We start from the raw sequence: 18,659 nt of genomic DNA, 5'->3' as shown, positions 1-18,659 counted from the left end.
TCAATATGTTACACATCAGAACAGGCACAGCTGATTGACCGTGTGATGACCATTAAGAGGTCAATGAAAATGAGATATCTGTTGTGTTTGTAGACTATACCGGAGCTTGGTGCAAACATGTTGCGAGTGTAACTGTCTGTCACAGTTCTTTATTAATGTTCAATTCAAAGAAACTCATTATCAAGCGAATATGTAGTTATAACCATGTAGTACAACTTCAATATTTCCTTTTTAATTATTCAGAAAATATGAAAACTGATAACTGGAAGACAGCTGAAGAGTTTCCAATGTAGGACAATGATGATGTCATAGAATATGATGCATGCTGTAGATTAAACTCACCTACAGATTATCAAGTATACACATTAATACAGATGTAAAAACAGCACAATATATTCAAATAGCCAAATATATGTAATGGTTGAACACTGATAGGGGCTTTTTCTTGAACTCTTTATATTTTCATAATTTAACTTGCCCACATTATAAAGCACATTTCTACATTCAGCCTCAATCAAACTGAACTTTAACCGATATGATGTGGTTGTGTTGTCATACTTAAGTAAATACTTACTTAAGGGGCGGCTGTGGATCAGTGGTAGAGTCGGTTGTCTTTCAACTGAAGGTCAGGGGTTCATCTCCGATGTGTCGTTGGGCAAGACACTTAACCGCATGTGGCTCCTGCTGTTTCATCAGCGGCGTGTGAATGTGTATGATTAGTTATTACTGATGGACACTACATAGCAGCCATCAGTGTGCGAATGGGTTGGTGTGACGTGCAGTGTGAGAGTTCTTCAGAAGACGAGAAAAACAATACACAAGCTCAAGTCCATTTACTTCAAGGAGTACATTACACTATTTCTAACCTATAATTATAACTAATCACATAAAGAAACAATCAAAACAAAATACAGGGTGCTGTATTCAAATATTTCTGTTGTTTTATTCCAGCTTATTCCGAGTATTGTGGCACAATTCAGTGTTTACACAGTGGAAAGATCAAACTGGGAAGCCTCTCACGCAAACAAGTCATAAAGTTCTACCTCCATTCTGGCAGAAGAGGGCAGTATCCTCCACTTTTCTTTTCTTTTTTTTTTTTTTTAAATCACACTGAATGCCAGCTTCTGATATAAGCCATGCATAGAAGTACCTTTCTGGTTTCACAGTAGAGACGATATTGGTTTAAAAATTTAAAAAAAATTAAGAAAGAAACTCCAGCCACTATGTGAAAGGCACAGATTTAAGGAAAACTTTGCAGATTTAACAGAATTTTCCAACATAGAGACACCGACAAACAGCCAATGACGACACCTACAGGAGACTCATTTCACAAAGGGCACAGTGACAGAGTCTTTATCTGTGAAATAATGCCCTGTTCCTGAGGTCAGATCATTTGGTTTGTCAACAGGAGTACACAGCGCCCCCCCTTGTATGTGTTAAAGATATGAAAAGTAAAGAAATCATTTGAACCAAGGAAAGAAAAGCAGATTAAAAAATGACACGATTCATCAAAGTTCCCACAGATAAGCACTGATATGAAGATGAAGCTGAAGAAGCATTTAATCATCACAAACATTAGAGAATGGGAACAGACTACATGGACACGCGATCTGGTCTTGGGTGTCATTTTGATAGTGCTAATCCGCCCTCAAAGGCCTTTGTTGAAGTAGACTTGTTGTAATGCGTCTCCGTACTTCGACTTGATGGAGTCTCTGAGCTCGGGCTCCAGCTTGGACACAGCCATAGAGCTACACAGAGAGAGGAGAGGGGGGGTGAAAATGTACTTTATTTGATTAAACATTACAGATTTCTTTACTTATAGAGAACACAAATTAACTGAACATTACTGAGAACACAAAAAAGGGAGAGTGAAGGTCCTCCCTGCCATGAGACCTCAAGGGGAAAATGTGTACCTCAGTGAATTCCAAGACCAAAATGTTTGCTATTGTTTTGCCTTTTATTTGAGGACATTTACATTTTCTGGCAGTATTCATTGAAAGAGTCACATGTTATTCTAGCTACCATTTGTCCCTGGCTTTAAACTGCCGTACATGTTTTTTTTTTTAATTGTACATGGTGGACGAAGCAACCGAGTGTGACGCTTTGATGAAAGTTGTTGCCTTTTCTATCAATGCTACGTGCTGTTGAACACATTTACAGTATCAACGATTAAGTGGTGAGGATCAAAAGCCTTAAGTAATAGAAAAGAGTACAGAGCCTCTTTCATAACGCACGTGTGATATTAACGTCATTACCCCCGCATGCCTCAGAATGACCTGCTGTGTTCACACGTTGGCTTTAAGGAAGCTGGTGGGGGGAGTTCTGAGTAAAAGCCGTTTGCCTTCACCTATGAAGCACAACTCTGGATATTTTCAGGAGTTTAGTTACGTGTGAAAAACACCAATAATGTTTTTTAATCATTCCTGATTAATACTGGTAGATAATGTTTTACCACACTAGTATTCACCCGATTGTTTATTTAATAACAAACCGCTGCTGTCTTAGCTACAAACGTGAGTCCTGGTCTAACTGAAATATAAGTTCTGCTTTTATAAGTCACAGTTCAAGTTCTGAGAAGTAAACGCGTGAATGGTTTCTATGGATGACCCAGGTGGAATTAAAAAGAACAATGTCTTGGGGCGCTGGTGGCGCAGTGGTTAGTGCCAATGAATGGAGGCCATAGTCTTCCAAGTGGGAATCCCGCCTGTGGCTGCTTTCCCTCATGTCCTTCCCCACTCTCTCTCTCTCTCCCTGATTTCCATCTGTCCTATCGCTCCATTAAAGTTAAAATAAAAGCCCAAAAATCAATCTTAAAAAAAAAGAACAATATCTTTCTTTTTCAAACTTCCCATCATGACTCTGACAAAATAAAAGGCGCTCAAGGCTTTTAAGAGTTTAAAGTGCATGTGTTGCAGATTGAAAAAGTACAGACACAGGTTCTTACCATCTCTGAGGGAAGAGGGAGCAGGCAGCAGGCACCATGAAGATCAAACTTTAAAAGAAAAAAGAACGTTATTATCATCCAAACACTCGGGGGAAAATTCAAATCCCTCCGACTCGTTGTACTTACAATCCTCCGACCAGCATCACTTGGATTGGTCCATGTAGATACGTGATTCTCTGTGGGGGGGGGGGAGAGAGAGAGAGAACGAGAGCTTGATGAGCCTCATGTTGGGACACTAACAGCAGGAAGGAAGTGATCAAGGTGAAGGTCTGACCTGCATGAACTTGTATTTTTCCAGCCTCTGCATGATGATGGGCAGGATGACTGACAGAAGAAATGACAGATAGTCAAAAGAGGAAAAAGAGAACTTGGAAAACTCTATGGAATAATAATAATAATAATAATAATAAAATGAAACTTCTCTGCATACTCATTCCTGGTGCAGCCATGGTGATCCGAGAGACGACCACTTGTGTGATGCCTTTCACCGCCGCTTTCTACGCGAAGATAAAACAAAGAAATTCAAAACTGTTCAGCAATAACAAGAGGAAAGCTGTTGTGTGTTTCATAGACGTATAGAGGACGTGTTTGGACAGCTGACCGTGGAGTGGCCCAGTGTGTTGCCGTTTTCATCCGTGACAGCGATACCGTTCAGGATCTCCCTGACGAGCAGAGAGACAGAGGAGGAGGAGGAGGAGGAGGAGGAGGAGGAGGAGAAACGAAAAGGGTTCAAGAACATGACATACCAGAAAATCAAAAAAATCCTGAGATGAATGTTAGATGAAAGAAACTTAGATATTCTGACTCGACTTTAAAAGCACACTGAGTGTTCATAAATAACTTAAAGAGTGACGTCCAACAGAAAAGAGAAGAAATAAAGTGGGAGGAAAAAACCTTCACATGGCAAACAGTGAAAAAGATATATATAGACTTTTAACCTCAAATTAAAATGCATTCTGTCGGGGCATGTTTAGGAGCTATAGGAGTGCGAGACAAAAATTGCTCCAGCAGGTGTTACCTCTGGGTTCAGGTCATACACTTTATAGGTAGGAACTTCCACCAGGGTGTCAGGTGTTGCTACACGGCAGAGCACGAACACTCTTTTGACCGCTACGCCACGATACAGCACACAAGGTTACGCCGAGTGTTTTGAGTGAATCTTTGAATGAAAATGTACGGACGAATGTTGGAACCTTCCACATGAAAAATTGAAGGCATTTAGTGAGTGAAAAAGAAATCATATCATCAGGGTTAATTCATTGTATAAGCTTAGTTAAACAAAGAAGATATTTGTGGGGGGGAGCCAAGGCAAGCGTCCTTGTGGCAAGGATATAAAAAAAGGAGTTTCACAAATACGTCGACGACCCTTGTGGAAGTTTTGGCGCAGACACCGAGCGTTGTCGTGATCTCTTTCATCCCTCGTTTTTTAAAGTATAAACCCTTAAAAGGTTCTACAACAGAAAATGTACAGACTACTGTGATTTGACCTTCACATAACCACATCATCACCTTCCCTTAAATAGTTTTTTTTTTTTTTTTTAACCTTTATTTATGGAGGTCAGTCCCATTGAGATCTGAGATCTATTTTTTCTTGAAGACCTGAGCAGTACTAACAGCAGGACTTACTGTTGCCTCATCATGGGAATGTTTACACAGTTAGCAGATGCCACCGCTGCAAAAGGGACCCAGCGAGCAACAAGGGGAGGAGCTTTCTGCAACGACAAAAAAAAAACGAGTCCGTTTGTGAACGTGAAAGATCCCTGATCCAAATCAAAACGCAGAGAATGCGTGACTGAAAATGTACAGTAAATACGCCAATTGTAGAATCATACAGACAAATGGAGGATAAGACAAGACTACCACTGTCTGCGTAGTTTGAAAAATAACATGCATGTGCGTACCTTTGTGTAGAGGTTGAGTCCCACTGCTGTTGCCAACGCTGTGCTCGTTGCTGTTAGGTAGGCGACTCCAATCTGCCTGAGAGAGACAAAACACCGCTTATTATAAGACCATGAACAAAGTCGGTTTGCGCATGAATGAATGAATGTTTGATTTCGGTGTCTGCTGAATTTACATGACTGATCCCACATGGACGTTTTCAGACACACTAGCTGAGAATCAATGAAATGTTCCAGCGTGACATTAAGCCGACATCACAACCACAGCACCGTTAACATGAACCTCCAAATAATAAATCACCCCAAGAGGTAAGATACGACACAATACCAATACAGCCCCCCCCCCCTCCCCCCCAACACAAGGGGGCGCAATACACCAATACAAACAGAACAAATAAATCCCCTTCATCTTACTTCATCACTTCCAAACAGTTTACATCCAGTTCATCACATGATAAATACAGTCTTATGTATCTGTCTGGTTTTCAGTATTTATCTGTATGCATGGTGATCTCACAGGCTGCTCTGGTGATGGATTTAAAAAGTCCTTTAAGCATCCAGGAGGACAAGATGTTAAGTTTGTTTAATTTATGTGTTGACGTGCTCTCTGTGATGCATTCAGCAGAGTATTAATGAAAACAACGCTCCAGCTGGAATGAGAGAAAAACAAAAAATAAAGAGGACGTGCTGTTGTGGTTGTACTCTAAATTCCTCTCTTATTTGTGATTTAAAAAAAAATGTAAGATTAAAGTGCATTTAATCTCTAGTTTCCTTCATGTTAATCTGAGATTCACTGCACACTTCTTCCACGTTGAAGGAGCCGGTGGAAGGTTGTCTTTTTGGCGTCATGTAAAAGTGACTGGGGAACTCATTCAGACATGAAACAACATGTTCCACTTTACATAATGAGGTACGAAAGAGGAGAGCGACAACCCAGCAGGACCCTGGTTTCTTCAGGCGGACTGCATTAGCCGAGAAGCTTCGCATTATCAGTAAAAGTCTTACTTGGGGGTGATGGGGGAGGCGGCGTTCCTGTTGGTGTAGTTGACCAGAGCGTTGAAGGACTGATTCACCCACTGCCAGAACACCACAGCAGGAACTGTCCTGCAAACCACAAACAAGTTATGAAACCTTCAAAAGCTCCTCTGTGAGACTTTTACACATTTTTCCCTCATCTGTGCGCTCTCCTTTCGTACCTGTAGAACTGCAGCATGCAGCCGGTGATGGCCATGCCTCCGGGGACCTGAAATGACATGCGGCCGATCAGGTTCATGCGATCTCCTGTGTCCGGGTGGAAAGCCGAGTCGTACAGCTTCTTGGCGTAGTGGAGCTGCTCCTCTGTGGTGCCTGGAGGGATAGATCCTGCCCTGTACAACAAAACCCCAATATATGATATACACAACTGTCGGAAAACAGTCAACATTTGTCCCAACTGAGCACATAGCACGTCTAAGTGTGACAGAAAAGTAGAACATTTACTGAGGTTCTGCAGAGCAACAATCCTGCTCAGCTGTTACCTGAGCACAACGCAGGAGGGGTCGGGAATGAGAGTTTCATGACACACACAAAAAAAAAACCTCACAAAAGATACAACATGTGCCTGTACCGTGGTACAATAACCTGCATGTGACCGCAGCATTTCCAGTTACTAATAATTACCATTTTCTCACCTGCAGCTTTCCACGAGAGCCTTGGCCTCATCCAGGCGTGAGTCGGGGAGGAGCGCCGTCCGACAGTCTGTGATGTTGAAGAAGTGTTTCAGTCGGCCCATGAACGTCGTCTGATCCCATCGCGGTTCGTCGACGTCGAATGAGCTCAGAGCCATCGTGCTGGTTTCTGAGCAATCTAATAATAAGTCATTAAAAAGTTCACGATTTTGGAGCAAGCTCTGCTCAGAGGTGACTCAGCAGCTGCAGACCAAACCTGCACAAGAAGAGGAGGAAGAATCGTTTCATTCGACAATACAGAACATTTTAAACAGATTCTGGTTCTCAGTGGAGCTCCATAGTTTGTCACAACATGGTTCATGTTTGTCCTTCCACCAGTCAGTACTGGTTTCAGCTGATGTAACATCAACAGATTTTTAGCTCAGTGGGTCAGAGAGCCTTTGAACCCCCACAGGGCTAAGAGTGTGCGTGTGTGCGTGTGCGTGAGGGGGGGGGCAGCTATTATTAGCCCTTCACCAGAAAATTGAATGCGACTACATTGATGATCAATGGTTTATTGTATTTGTCTCAGGTGTGACATCAGTTTGCAAAAGAAAGAAAATACTATAGCTACTGCAGCTAAAGTAACATTTTAAGTACAAACATCAAACATTTTCTGGATCATAACTCATAACATAAATCATAATGTTTTTTTGGTTTTTTTTAAATGAGAGATGATGTTGGGTTTTTGAGATATAGTTTGCCAAAAATAGGATTTTGTGGCGTGCTGGTGGCGCAATGGTTAGGGTGCACGTCCTATGTATTGAGGCTCTCGTCTCAAGCAGGAGGCCCGGCTTCACTTCCACCCCCTTCCTTTCCACATGTCTTTCCCCGCTCTCTCTCCCTGGTTTCCAACTCTATCCACTGTCCCATCTCTGCATTAAAGGCACAAAAAGCCCAAAAATAAATCTTTAAAAAAAAAAGAATTGACTTAGGATTTTGAAGATGCCACTCTGGGCTCTGATCAGCTGATTAAACAAAAGGGAAAGTCCGCACTTGGAGTCCTGAAGTTCCTGTGTAGGTAACGAAACAAGGGTCTGGTGGGCATGGGTTTCTGTTTTGTGCTCCACAATAAGGGTAGCTCTTCTTTTTGTTTTTAAGAATCGGGCCCCCCTCCCGAGCTGGACTTAATGATTCCCAATATGCACCCTTTAGATTCAACCCAACAAAACCCTGAACAAACACAAACTCTTGTTTCTACCTAAAAACTCTCAGGAGTCAAACTTGCACTAGAAATCATTGACCACATCCTGGTAAATGGTTCCACAGGTTGTCATTTTGAGGTTTTTGCATCTTCAGCATTCTGCTTCTTATTACACACAACCTGCTGAGTGCAGCTCTAACTATCCAAACACCCCGATGAGCATCTTCACCAGTACATTACTAATTATTTTTCTGGAAGCACTAAGTCCAAATCTCTGTTTGGTTTAATGTTTTGTGAGTAAAGGGCACATGAGGAGAGGATGATATCAGTGCGCTCTTCGGCGACTCAGTCCGGCTGGAACTGGATCTTTTTTGCAGCTGCTGGTTGAGAAAGTAGGATAAGGTCTGCAGAACCTTGTGGGGAACCCTGAACATGAGCCAAAAGTCAAGATGGCCTCACATACCATGAAATATCATGAAGATTATATTAACAAACAATGGAACTGATGGCTGCATCGGATGAAACGAGGTCATTAGACGGTAATACTGGGACACACAGTGTGTAATAATAAGACAAACAGAGATAATGCAACAGTTCACTGAAAGAAAAGGTTAGGGTTGAAACTAACAAACTTTTTAACCTGTTTTGTGAAATGTATGAAATTGGGAAACAAAAAAATGCCAATAACGCTTTTACACTACCAAAGTTTGCACTTTGTTTGACCACAACTTTCTTAGTTTTGTTTAACCTACAATAAAAATATTTTTTCCGAGAAATATTCTATGTACGAACCCTGAACATATTCATTTTTACAAAGATATTCATGATGAAAAGTAGAAAACGTAACATAAGAAAAGCTGGAGCGAGTGAATTATGGACTTTATTTGGCTTATAAATCACAAGAGAAAAACAAACTAATGTTGTTTTCCTTTTTAGAATGAATCTATCAGAATCAAAATAAGAATGTGTCTTGGTGTTCTTGGTGCATAAATCAAAGAACATAAAAGGAGAATATAAAAAAAAGAAAGAAAGCTAGTGAACAGCATGATACTGTCAGGGGAGGGGAGATAAAATAAACTGTTTAAAAAAAAAAAAAATCAAATGTAGGGAGCAGGATTATACAACGTGCTGGAAAAACTGGACAGGTGTGCAGGGAGGTGCAGGGTGATGTTTGTGCAAATGTCTTTTAAATGGTAAAGAATTAAAGATGCCAACAATATAAACAGACAGAACTTTAGTCCAATGGAAAATTTAGAAACAAAGCCTTTTTTGTTGTTGTCTCCAGATCAACCAATCGAGAAACTAACAAACAAAAAGGATGAAAGAAGTGATTATGAATGTGTAACACCTCATGGACTACATTTTAAATACAGATACGTAATCAGATTAAATAATCATTAGCTGCAATTGTAACTGATTATTTGAGTTGGGGTTCTGTCTGATTGGCAAAAACTAATTTCAACAATTGATTTCAGATCTGTTAAAGTTGTGCCACATGATTGACAGATGATTCTGTGAACACAACTGTATCCCTACAAACATGTAGACAGAGGTTGGAGACCGATCTGAAGGCAAACTGAAAGCTGTGTGGAAAAAAAATGTAAGAGGGACTAGAAAGAAGCTTCAGGAGAGGCTTGACAAACTGGATCTGCAGCCCAAAGCGGACAAGAAAAAAAAAAACAACAACAACTGAGTACATCTGGATAACTAATATATCATCACAAGTCAGCAGCTCAAAGCTTGTGCATGCATTCTCTTCTTTTTTTAATTATATACTGTTTATATAGTTGTTCTAAGAAAGGCATAAACTTGATGTGTGTGCAGACAGTGGTTTGTGTTCAGCAGAGCAAACAACCTGCAGTGAAAAGAGTGAAGTGGAAACAGACTGATGCAACATTTGACTCGAGTAGCTGGTTGTTACTTCTGCAGCAGAAACAAAGAAACAGACGGGACGAAGTATCAACTGGTGGTAGATTAAAAAAACAGATGAACATACCTTTGTCAGAGCCTTCGACAGTCCAAACTGAACCTGTCAGGTAATCAAATGGTGCTCGTGAGCAGCACAGACATACACGTGGCAAAGCGTCCTCCAATCACGAGTTGGGGCAGCTCCCTTTACATGAAAACTAAACCTGACACTTTCCTGACCGACTCACTTCAAAACACACACATGCAAGTCAATGTGTGACAGATGATTCCGGTTTTTTTTGTTTGTTTGTTTGTTTGTTGAATGTCAATGTGACCAAAAAAAACAACAACACATGGCATTACCTGTTAAAGCTAAGTAGCCAGCTCCTCTTTACTAGTTAGTTGATAATGTGATGGCTTTATTTTGTTCTGTGCACAATAAATATGTATGCATTAACGCATTTTAAGAAAAATAACGAACACAGAGATCAATTCGTGGCCTAATTTTCGGACCGTGTAACACGCAGCTCATCTCGGGAAGCTAAACTCGTCTTTCACACCGGTGTTGCCAAATCTCGCGAGAGAAACAAGCAACCAGCTCTATGGAAACAAGCCCCAAAAACAAGCGACCTGGCTCCTCATAAAAAAAATTAAATGAAGTCAAACAGGTGACATAACCTACCACACAGTGTAACAGAGAGGCCACTTGATAGCAGTGTGTATATAGTCTCGTTTTGATGAGAACGCATAGGGTAAACGGGGTTGTGAAAGGACAAACTATCGCGATCGTTTGTCGCTTTATCGTGGAGAGTTGGGAGAGAATCAGTAACGGTTCATAAAGGGAGCAAAGCAAGCCCCCCAAAAAAACCCCGTGACTGACGATATTTGCAAGCGACTTTACAGAAAAAAAAGAAGCCCAAAAAGTCGCTTATAAACAAGCGGACCTGGCAACACAGCTCGGGGGGGGGGGGGGACGTTAAACTCGTCTTTCTATACGTCGCTTGAGTTTTTGTGCGTAACTTTGCGTCTGACGTCACCCCCCCTTAGTAACCCTCGGCGGCGTCTCCAAGAGCGAAGGCAACAAGATGGTGAGTTCAATTTATCGGCAATAATTAGCCACAATAAAGATTAACCGTTAAAAAAAATGCGCAGATGTTCACATAAAGTCGTAAAGTCGACGTAAAGGCTACGACTCCCCCGCGAACTTAACCCGGAGATAAAAAAAAACATTCAACTGTGCAGAAGAAGAAGAAGAAGAAGCTGTCTGTCGCTTCGTTTAGTTATCAGGGGAGATTAGCTTCGTTAGCTGCCGTTAGCATCCACAAGGTGCCGTCAACTACACCTGTATTCAAACAACTAGTCCATGAGGCACACTGATAACAAAGTGGATGTGATTAGCTGCTTACAGGCTGCTGCTGGTGTCTTCTGGAGAGTTGCATGCTCGTCTTAGAAGAAGAAGAAGAATACTTACACGGCCTGTTAGTGAGGATAGAAAGAAGAGATGTGTTTCCACACAATGGTGGTTAGCTGCAGCAGTGTTTCCCCCCCCCCCTGTCCCCCCCTCCCCTGGTCAAAGTAACACCACATCGATGTTTTCTCTGCAGGGATTACTGTCTATTCTTCGGAAGCTAAAGAGCACACCAGACCAGGAGGTGAGGATACTGCTGCTGGGTCTGGACAACGGAGGGAAGACCACCTTGCTCAAACAGCTGGCATCTGAAGACATCAGCCACATCACCCCCACACAGGTGAGGGGAACACCACCTCCAGAAAGAGGAGATTCACATTTTTTTTGTATATAGTAGTAATCATTTATTAGTAATCATTTATTAGTAATCATTTATTAGTAATCATTTATTTCGGTCACAAGAAAAAACAAAAAAAACCCATCTTGACCGAAAAGGTGTAGGCTGAAGCTTTATCTTATTACAAATCAGGACTCCCCTTTAAGTGAGGACAGAAGACATTTCAACTTTTAAACTTTAGCCTGAGCTGCATATATCAAATATCAAACTGTATTGTGGGCTCATGTTTTTCTGTATGGGTGGGATATGTATGTATATATGTGTTGTGTGTATATATGTGTTGTGTGTGTATATATGTGTTGTGTTGTGTGTTTGTGTGTATATATGTGTTGTGTGTATATATGTGTTGTGTGTGTATATATGTGTTGTGTTGTGTGTTTGTGTGTATATATGTGTTGTGTCTTTGTATGTATATATGTGTTGTGTGTTTGTGTGTATATATGTGTTGTGTGTTTGTATGTATATATGTGTTGTGTGTTTGTATGTATATATGTGTTGTGTGTTTGTATGTATATATGTGTTGTGTGTTTGTGTGTATATATGTGTTGTGTTGTGTTTGTATGTATATATGTGTTGTGTGTTTGTGTGTATATATGTGTTGTGTGTTTGTATGTATATATGTGTTGTGTGTTTGTGTGTATATATGTGTTGTGTTGTGTTTGTATGTATATATGTGTTGTGTGTTTGTGTGTATATATGTGTTGTGTGTTTGTGTGTATATATGTGTTGTGTTGTGTTTGTATGTATATATGTGTTGTGTGTTTGTGTGTATATATGTGTTGTGTGTTTGTATGTATATATGTGTTGTGTGTTTGTGTGTATATATATGTTGTGTTGTGTGTTTGTGTGTATATATATGTTGTGTTGTGTGTTTGTATGTATATATATGTTGTGTTGTGTTGTGTGTTTGTGTGTATATATGTTGTGTTGTGTGTTTGTGTGTATATATGTGTTGTGTTGTGTGTTTGTATGTATATATGTGTTGTGTTGTGTGTTTGTATGTATATATATGTTGTGTTGTGTGTTTGTATGTATATATATGTTGTGTTGTGTGTTTGTATGTATATATATGTTGTGTTGTGTGTTTGTATGTATATATGTGTTGTGTGTTTGTGTGTATATATGTGTTGTGTTGTGTGTTTGTATGTATATATGTGTTGTGTTGTGTGTTTGTATGTATATATATGTTGTGTTGTGTGTTTGTATGTATATATATGTTGTGTTGTGTGTTTGTGTGTATATATGTGTTGTGTTGTGTGTTTGTGTGTATATATATGTTGTGTTGTGTTGTGTGTTTGTGTGTATATATGTTGTGTTGTGTGTTTGTGTGTATATATATGTTGTGTTGTGTGTTTGTGTGTATATATATGTTGTGTTGTGTTGTGTGTTTGTGTGTATATATGTTGTGTTGTGTGTTTGTGTGTATATATGTGTTGTGTTGTGTGTTTGTATGTATATATGTGTTGTGTTGTGTTGTGTGTTTGTATGTATATGTATGTTGTGTTGTGTGTTTGTGTGTATATATATGTTGTGTTGTGTGTTTGTATGTATATATATGTTGTGTTGTGTGTTTGTATGTATATATATGTTGTGTTGTGTTGTGTGTTTGTATGTATATATGTGTTGTGTGTTTGTATGTATATATGTGTTGTGTTGTGTGTTTGTGTGTATATATGTGTTGTGTTGTGTGTTTGTATGTATATATATGTTGTGTTGTGTGTTTGTATGTATATATGTGTTGTGTTGTGTGTTTGTGTGTATATATATGTTGTGTTGTGTGTTTGTATGTATATATATGTTGTGTTGTGTGTTTGTATGTATATATATGTTGTGTTGTGTTGTGTGTTTGTATGTATATATGTGTTGTGTGTTTGTATGTATATATGTGTTGTGTTGTGTGTTTGTGTGTATATATGTGTTGTGTTGTGTGTTTGTATGTATATATGTGTTGTGTGTTTGTATGTATATATGTGTTGTGTGTTTGTATGTATATATGTTGTGTTGTGTTGTGTGATTGTTTGTATATATGTGTTGTGTGTTTGTATGTATATATGTGTTGTGTGTTTGTGTGTATATATGTGTTGTGTGTTTGTATGTATATATGTGTTGTGTGTTTGTATGTATATATGTGTTGTGTGTTTGTGTGTATATATGTGTTGTGTGTTTGTATGTATATATGTGTTGTGTGTTTGTGTGTATATATGTTGTGTGTTTGTGTGTATATATGTGTTGTGTTGTGTGTTTGTGTGTATATATGTTGTGTGTTTGTGTGTATATATGTGTTGTGTTTGTGTGTATATATGTGTTGTGTTGTGTGTTTGTGTGTATATATGTTGTGTTGTGTGTTTGTATATATGTGTTGTGTTTGTGTGTAAGCTGGCTGCTGGAACACTCAATTTCCCTGCTGGGATGAATAAAGTATATCTTATCTTTTATCTTATCTTATTTAAGACACTACTAGTTTGGGTTACAAAAACAAAACATGTCAGAACAAAATTTGTTCTGAAGAATTTCTTTCAAAACAAATGAAACGAACAAAAAATGAAACAGAAGTCGCACTCACACAAAAAATAATCAAACCGACTTTTTATATTTTGTTAAGCACCTTTTTTTAAACAAAAATGTAAATCTGGAAAGTGCATATGAATTATGGTCTGCGCTAATTTAATATACTTGTATTGTGTTCTTCAGGGATTCAACATCAAAAGTGTCCAGTCTCAGGGGTTTAAACTGAATGTTTGGGACATCGGAGGCCAGAGGAAGATCAGGCCTTACTGGAGAAACTACTTTGAGAACACAGATGTACTTGTGAGTGGACAAAGCAAGTCAATTTTAACCTGGTAATAGATAGTAAAGTCCTTGTTCATGACACGTGCTAACATGAAATCATCCTTTTTGTTTTCCAGATTTATGTAATTGACAGTGCTGACAGAAAGAGATTTGAAGAAACAGGCCAGGTATGTAAAATGTATATAGTTTTTTTTTATTTCTGACCCCTTTGTTTGTAAAACTGAAACCGTTACCTGATTTTCTAAATTGTCCCAATTACTTTTTTGTTAATGTACTAATTGTAATAAATAATACTGATAGTGTCAGTGTTTATACGATTTATTTTTTGTTTTGTCTGAGAGGTTTTTAAATATTTGGGAACATGTCTCAGTATAAAAATGTGATGTGAAGCAAGACTGTAATATCTCTTGTGATTTAAAAAATAAATACATAACTTAGACCAAATCATTCAATGCAGAGGCTTAGTGATACATAATCATGGTGTGTGAAATATTTCTGTTTTCTTTGTTTTTCTTTATAGTTCAAGGACGCAGCACTTCCGTCTTGTGTGTTTTATCACTAGAGTCCAAGTTTGATTCTCAGATTTGTACTTTCAGGAAGCACTGTAGCATCTCCTCCGTCAGTACTTGTGTCTGTGTGTCCTGCAGTATATTTTACAGAGGTTATTTGTTGGTTGCAGGAGCTGGCTGAGTTGTTGGATGAGGAGAAGTTGAGTGGCGTCCCCGTGTTGATCTTTGCGAACAAGCAGGACCTGCTGACAGCTGCTCCAGCCTCAGAGATCGCTGAGGGTCTCAACCTGCACACCATCCGGGATCGCATGTGGCAGATCCAGTCCTGCTCCGCCCTCACTGGTGAGGGGATTCAGGTGAGCATACGGGGCCGGGCGTTCCCTTGCGATGCATTTGTGTTTTTAAATTCTCCTCTTCTCACCGTGCTGCTTTTGTTCTTTCTCAGGAGGGCATGAATTGGGTCTGCAAGAGCGTCAACTCAAAGAAAAAATAGCTTCTCCTCTAGTCTTCTACTTCTTCGGAGGAACAGCAGCAGCAGTGACAGCCGCACACACACATACACTGACACACATTGCACCCTCCTGAGCCTTAGAACGATGGGATATACCTGTGAATGTAAACACACTACTAATCCAACATGGCTTTAGCGTTTTTAATACCCTGCATTCTTCTTTTACTGTTGTCAAGTAGTGTCAACGCAAGGCGAGGGGGGTTTGACCACAAAGGGAACCCCTTGCCCTCCACCCAGACAACCCACGTCATCACCGCAATCCCAGCCAATCACCAGCCACCATCCTTCGCCTGTCACAACCTCAAACATTCCCATTAAACTGCTGTCTTTCGTTTGAATTATTCCAGCTTGTTCTGTAATCCTTCTCCTCCATCTCATTCTTCCAGGTTGATATGTGTTGTTTTTCTATCATTCGTCATTTATCATGGTATGTAAAGTATCATTCCACGATGGCTGTAAGTGCTTGTCCTGCTATGGCTCTGTTTGAAGTGAGGTATATTTTTGTAATTGTTTTATTTATGGTGAAGTAGAGTGTGGAGTGCTTTTAAAAAAAAAAAAACAACTGGTGTGGTGTGTGTGATTTCGAGCATGTTGGAGGAACGATCCAACTCTACCAATGAAAGATTAATACGTGACATGTTAATATGTATAGAAAAAGGCAAAGAAAAGAAATGGTTAAGAACAACTACATTTTTGGATCAACTGTAAATAGCTCAGCCCCGTGTTTATATATTATGTTATGCACACATTGTAGAGTACATGTCACCCTGCTGTACTCTGTAACCTATAATGTTTGCATATCTAATATAAGCTGGCAGGTTTTTGACCGAGGTACTGTACGTCCTGATGCATTTCTTTGTGCTTCTCGGGTTAGTGAGGGAATTCACTCTTGGCGTTTCCTTTTGATATTCTTGAATGTAATCTGTCCAGAATTGAAGGTACTGTATGTGAATAAAAAATACAAGATATAAGATATGGTTGTTGCTGCATTCTTACCATTTGAATGAACATTTTTCACTCGCATCATGCAGGGACTTGTCCGACTTAGCCTCCAGTGGCTCAGTGTCCGCAGCAGGTGGAGACAGCTGTTCACGACAGCAACAAGGCGTGTGTGGAGAGCCCTCTGCGGAGCTCTATAGAATCAGTACAGCATTGAATTCAGTAAACAAATGTACTGGTATCATGGGGGAGTTAGAAGACAATGAGCCCTCCGTCGGTAATGAATTGCAGAAAGACGCAATCAGTACATTTTTGTGTCTCACTGGTTTTCCCTAACCTCATGGCTGCGTTGCATCCGTTTAAATTTCTCTGCTTGACTCTTGTCCTCATTTGCATCTTAATGTAGTTTTTTTCCCCCTCTAGTTGTATCTTCCTCTATCAACGTGTTCACTTTATTTGTCCTTATAGTAATTCTGTCTCTGTTGTAATCTTTGTCTTTATAATTGTTATGCATTTGGTGTCGGTTTATTAACTATGTTACTGCGTTGTTGTTTACACCTCAGTTGTTGTCTACGGCTCAGTTGTTGTCTTGCAACTCAGTGAAGTTTTGTCTTAAACTTTGAAGTTCATATGTATCTTCATTTAGTAATTCCGTATCTAGTTTTCTGTTTTGAGTTTCTAGCTGTGTAGGATGTACATGTGCAGTATCCTACTGTGGAAGTAGTTTCTTGTCTTTTCATAATCATTTTGTGTGTTCTGAAGTCAGTGTGTCTCTGTAGTTGTTTTATGTCTCTATGTAGCTGATTTGTGTATCTTAGCAGTTGTTTGTGTTTTTGTTGCGCTTAACAGTCTGTTGTTTCTGCTTATAATATTTTTATTTTCCTCTCATTTCATTTGGTGTCTCTTTGTAGTTATTTGTGTGTCTGTGGTTGGCTAGCGTCTCTTGCGTGTCCTTGTAGCTTTTGTGTCTCTGTTGCTGTCTTACATCTCCTTAGCTTTATTGTTCAATATCTTTTTCCTTTTCACTTCTGTATGTTGGCTCTCTTTGTTGTTGTTTGATGCCCCGATGTGGTTTTTAATCTCTTTCCTCTCAGCTATCTTTGTCAGTCTTTTGTGTCTCTCTCAGTAGTCTTTTCTGCCTCCCTGAGCGGTCCCTTTGCATATTATTGTGGACCTATTGCTGTTTTTTTTTTTTTTTTTTACCGACTTTCTGACAAGAAATGTTAACAATCCCACAAACAGAGGCCCTGGTGCAGGGGCCCCATGACCTGTGCCCAGTAGGTCAGTCGAGCAATCCATCCATGACTGGGTGACAGGAGAACACAGGAAGACATTGTTTTTTTTTTGTATTATTGGGTCAAGAAAGCCTGACAACCACTGACCTGTAAGAATGAAAAGTTTTAATCATGTCAGAAAATAAAGGCCCATTTCATTTCTCACTTAAAAAAGAATCTTAAATGAACAGTTGCTTGTTGAATGCTCCGGGTGATACATGAACTATGTTTTTTGAATTGGTTTTAACAGAATTATTTCCTCAGAATGCCATCGTATCTGCTCTGTTCTGACACGCATGAGTTTCAGGCAGGTGGTGCTGTTTCCACCTGGTCGGGTTTAGTGCCCTCATGGCCTGAGGCTTTGACAGTTAACCTGCACTGCACAAATCTGATCCCCCTCCTCCAAGGCATCATGTCGGGCTGTGGGCTGGATACACAGGAGACCACCTGCATGTGTCTGTCTGTGGGGGTAGGGGGTTGAAGACATCAGTCTGACATGATTATGTTCTCTCAGCTTCCACCCAATGGGAGAAGATTATTGAAGACATCTTCTCAATTTCTTAAACTTCCACCTCATTTCAAGGGTTCCTATTGTGCTCACGTCACTTCAATACTTATAAAATGACGCCTTGTTAGCGCTAAAGCTCGGCTTGATTAGCATCCTGCTAGGCTACATGAATGACTCAGAGCACAAATAGCTGTAGCCAACCTTCTGTTAGCTCTTTAAAAGTATAAATACAATTGCTGGTCAAAAAATGGATGCCTTTGGTTTCTCACAAGCTAATGAGATACCAATCAGTCTAATGAGCTAATGAACATGCTGAACAAAGAGGTACATGTAACCCAAAGAAAGTGTCTGCTGAAACCTAACACTTAAACAATAATTGAATAATAAATATATAGGCTCTACTTTTAAAATCAGCATTATAAGTCATTATTAGCACATTAGCATGTTGACTTTGGCTTTTATCTCACATCGCTCTTTGTTTTCTTTACTTCATAGCTGTTTTATTGTTAGCTACAATATCCTACTAAAGGCATCTTTTATCTAACAAAATAACTATTGGATTTCTTGGTTCATTACTTTTATCATCTTGTCTTTAATTGTAAAAAGTAGGCCGACCCTTGGAGTGAATCCAATGTATGGTTAGAGACTTTGGGTCAGGCCAAGGCTTTGAATTAGCTTGTTGTATTTTTTTTTTTTTTAACAAAGTCAGATGTATTGTTTGAA

General features: G+C 39.5%; 2 protein-coding genes across 2 annotated transcripts; one reads left to right on the top strand and one right to left on the bottom strand.

Moving 5' to 3' along the window:
- Positions 1-919: 919 nt before the first annotated feature.
- sfxn2 (sideroflexin 2) lies at positions 920-10,165 on the bottom strand. The gene is made up of 12 exons (XM_020646252.3): positions 9,689-10,165; positions 6,513-6,765; positions 6,039-6,209; positions 5,848-5,946; positions 4,846-4,921; positions 4,571-4,656; positions 3,546-3,606; positions 3,375-3,441; positions 3,219-3,268; positions 3,071-3,120; positions 2,945-2,992; positions 920-1,748 (listed from the first exon to the last, which is right to left on the bottom strand). The coding sequence occupies exons 2-12, from the start codon at positions 6,665-6,667 to the stop codon at positions 1,649-1,651; spliced, it is 963 nt and encodes a 320-aa protein (XP_020501908.1). The 5' UTR covers positions 6,668-6,765; positions 9,689-10,165; the 3' UTR covers positions 920-1,648.
- Positions 10,166-10,547: 382 nt separating this feature from the next.
- On the top strand, positions 10,548-16,188 carry arl3b (ADP ribosylation factor like GTPase 3b). The gene is made up of 6 exons (XM_020646255.3): positions 10,548-10,688; positions 11,205-11,348; positions 14,097-14,213; positions 14,312-14,362; positions 14,875-15,060; positions 15,150-16,188. The coding sequence occupies exons 1-6, from the start codon at positions 10,686-10,688 to the stop codon at positions 15,195-15,197; spliced, it is 549 nt and encodes a 182-aa protein (XP_020501911.1). The 5' UTR covers positions 10,548-10,685; the 3' UTR covers positions 15,198-16,188.
- Positions 16,189-18,659: the final 2,471 nt, after the last annotated feature.

This window comes from Labrus bergylta, chromosome 21 (genome assembly GCF_963930695.1).
Source record: "Labrus bergylta chromosome 21, fLabBer1.1, whole genome shotgun sequence".
NCBI classification, from domain to species: Eukaryota; Metazoa; Chordata; class Actinopteri; order Labriformes; family Labridae; genus Labrus; species Labrus bergylta.
Note: the sequence above shows the minus strand (reverse complement) of the source record. Positions and strands in the feature narration are given on the sequence as shown.

Coding starts and splice junctions, on each gene's coding strand:
- sfxn2 (XM_020646252.3), bottom strand. CDS start 6,667: ATGGCTCTGAGCTCATTCGACGTCGACGAACCGCGATGGGATCAGACG. Junction 5,947..6,038: donor TGCATGCTGCAGTTCTACAG/GTACGAAAGGAG, acceptor TGTGGTTTGCAG/GACAGTTCCTGCTGTGGTGT. Junction 3,269..3,374: donor CATGGCTGCACCAGGAATGA/GTATGCAGAGAA, acceptor TTCTTCTGTCAG/TCATCCTGCCCATCATCATG.
- arl3b (XM_020646255.3), top strand. Junction 11,349..14,096: donor GCCACATCACCCCCACACAG/GTGAGGGGAACA, acceptor TGTGTTCTTCAG/GGATTCAACATCAAAAGTGT. Junction 15,061..15,149: donor TCACTGGTGAGGGGATTCAG/GTGAGCATACGG, acceptor GTTCTTTCTCAG/GAGGGCATGAATTGGGTCTG.